The sequence below is a fragment of the Lathyrus oleraceus genome, chromosome 5 (genome assembly GCF_024323335.1).
Source record: "Lathyrus oleraceus cultivar Zhongwan6 chromosome 5, CAAS_Psat_ZW6_1.0, whole genome shotgun sequence".
Lineage (NCBI taxonomy): Eukaryota > Viridiplantae > Streptophyta > Magnoliopsida > Fabales > Fabaceae > Lathyrus > Lathyrus oleraceus.
Genome location: NC_066583.1, coordinates 20,739,227 through 20,741,782, shown reverse-complemented (window position 1 = coordinate 20,741,782; position 2,556 = coordinate 20,739,227). Strand labels below are relative to the sequence as shown.

At 29.7% G+C, this 2,556-nt stretch overlaps 1 protein-coding gene across 1 annotated transcript; it reads left to right on the top strand.

Moving 5' to 3' along the window:
- The first annotated feature begins 806 nt into the window (after positions 1–806).
- On the top strand, positions 807–1,963 carry LOC127087690 (WUSCHEL-related homeobox 8). Its single transcript, XM_051028627.1, has 2 exons — positions 807–1,580; positions 1,655–1,963. Exons 1-2 carry the CDS (start codon positions 980–982, stop codon positions 1,714–1,716), a joined length of 663 nt encoding a protein of 220 aa, XP_050884584.1. The 5' UTR covers positions 807–979; the 3' UTR covers positions 1,717–1,963.
- Positions 1,964–2,556: the final 593 nt, after the last annotated feature.

Below are 2,556 nucleotides of genomic sequence, written 5' to 3'. Positions count from 1 at the left end.
ATTGGTAATATTAATATTTTTTCAACTTTAAAAATAATTTTAATCTAAAAATTGTTTGATATATATTTGAAAATATTGTATTTTATATATGGATGAACTAATGTAAGAAAGTGAGAAAATAATAAAATATAATTTTTTTTCCAAATTTAATACAAATATTTGATGTATAATATTTGCGAGTGAAAGTACTGATTTGGATTCATATTAAAATAATGGATACAAATTAAAATAAAATATTACTAAATTACTAAAAGACATGAAATATTTTAACAAATTCTATAATCTTTCATCATAGTTAAATTGTGCATGTTGGCACATGAAATAAATATTTTTTTTTAAATTAGACAAAATAAAGTAATATGGAAAGAATTATGAAAATGTATATTGATATAAAGAATTGAAAAATAATTTATAATATTTGATATTATAACTTGTGTTCAAGTTCAAAGATATATATAATTATGTATAAATAAATGTTCTAAATTTTTTTTACTTTAGTAGAAGCTTTTTAAATTGTACTTTTACTTTTAAAGGAAAAATCATTTTTTTTATATTATTTTAAGATAGAAGATAAGTCAACAAAGACGTAAAAAGATAATAATGATAATGATTTTTGTTAACTTTTTCTCATAATGATAATACTTTTTGTTGACTTTTTCTAATTATAATAATAAAAGAAGTATAGAAAAATAATGATAAATAATTTTTTCTTTTAACAATAAATTTGTAAAATTATATAAATAATAAAATGTAAAAATGTAAAAAGGAATGAGGAAGTATGGCGTGATTAGTAAGTTAACAAATGTAAAAGGGAACGAGGAAGTATGGCGTGATTTGCGGAGCGAGAGTCTAAATTGCGCAAGAAACTGCGGTCCTTTTGTTTTGACTACGAAGACTGCAAAACACAAATGAAACAAAACTCCGTTTCAATTGAAATCGATTCCGATTAGATTTACAAAGAAGAAAAAAAGGGAGAGAAATGGAGACAGAAGAACAACCGGAGAGTTGCTCAAAATCAAATGCCATTATCGGAGGAAGCCTGTATGTAAAAGTGATGACCGATGAACAACTGGAACTTCTCCGGCAACAGATTTCCGTCTACACAGCCATTTCCGATCAGCTTATTCAGATGCACAAATCCATCACCACACAACACGATCTCGCTGGATTGAGGCTCGGCAATCTGTACTGTGATCCACTCATGGCGTGTTCTGGACACAAGATATCATCCCGGCAGCGATGGACTCCGACTCCTCTCCAGCTTCAGATACTCGAACGGATTTTCGATGAAGGAAATGGAACTCCTACTAAACAGAAGATCAAAGATATAGCTAGTGAGCTTGGACAGCATGGTCAAATATCTGAGACTAATGTTTATAATTGGTTTCAGAACAGAAGAGCTCGTTCGAAGCGGAAGCAATCGGTTCATACGACGAATCAGATTGAACCCGAGGCGGAGATGGAGGTTGAGTCGCCGAAAGAGAAAATAACTCGCGGGGATAACGAGCATGATCAGTCCTTTGAGAATTTATCATCACCTCATAGGGTTAAGGATATGTATATTCAGAGTCCTGATATAGGTATTAATATTTAATCTTTGAATTTGTTGTGTACTAGAGTTATATTAGGTTAATAAATTGGTGTGTTTATGCAGGATTGGAGCAGTTGTTGGGTAAAATTGAAGTTGCAGGCTGTTATAGTTCTTACTTCCTTTGAAAAATGGTGATGAATCACAAATGAAGGGGCACACATATATTTATAGAGTATAATATCACAATCAGGCTTCAATGTAGATCAAGTTATTTGTAATATCATATAGAGTATAATTGTGTGTTAACTGATTTCTAGCACACTAATTTCTACCTCATGAATTCAGCAATTTTCATCACTTGTTGTATAAGTATTGCTACTGATCATTTTTTGTTTTTCATGTCATCACCTTAATGACTACAATCTCCCTTTTCATATTGATATCACTAGTTCATATTTTAGTATCACACAGATTTCGCACGTTGGGGTGCAGGGACTACATCACCAACACTCAGTTTTTTAGTACAAGACATCTACCTTAGCATGTTAATGTGGTCAAAAACACTTATTTCATACTATCCTCTATTTTTAAGGTTTTTTTTATAGAAGGGTCGCCAGGATCGCTTTTCCATCGGTGGTGGTTATGCACCATGTCCTCTATAAGGGCACAAGCTTTGATATAATCTTTATTCATTAAGGTCTATTCCGCAATAGTATCTAATTTTATTTTCGTACAATAGAAAAGACAATTATAAAATATACGAAGCTTTGAAATATGTGTATTTTTAAAATGGTGAAGTATCGGTATCTGATCTACATCATGTTTTTTTTTATAAAAAAATATATAATCTATTTTATCATTTTTTTAGATTATAGGATAAATTTATTCAATATACATATTTTGAATTCCAACAGTTTTAGATTATATTTTTATTTCATTAAAAGTGACGTCTTACTAAATATATTTTTTAATTTAAAAAATACATCACACCTCGGTAACTAAGGTGAGTTTGTTTTTCTAATATA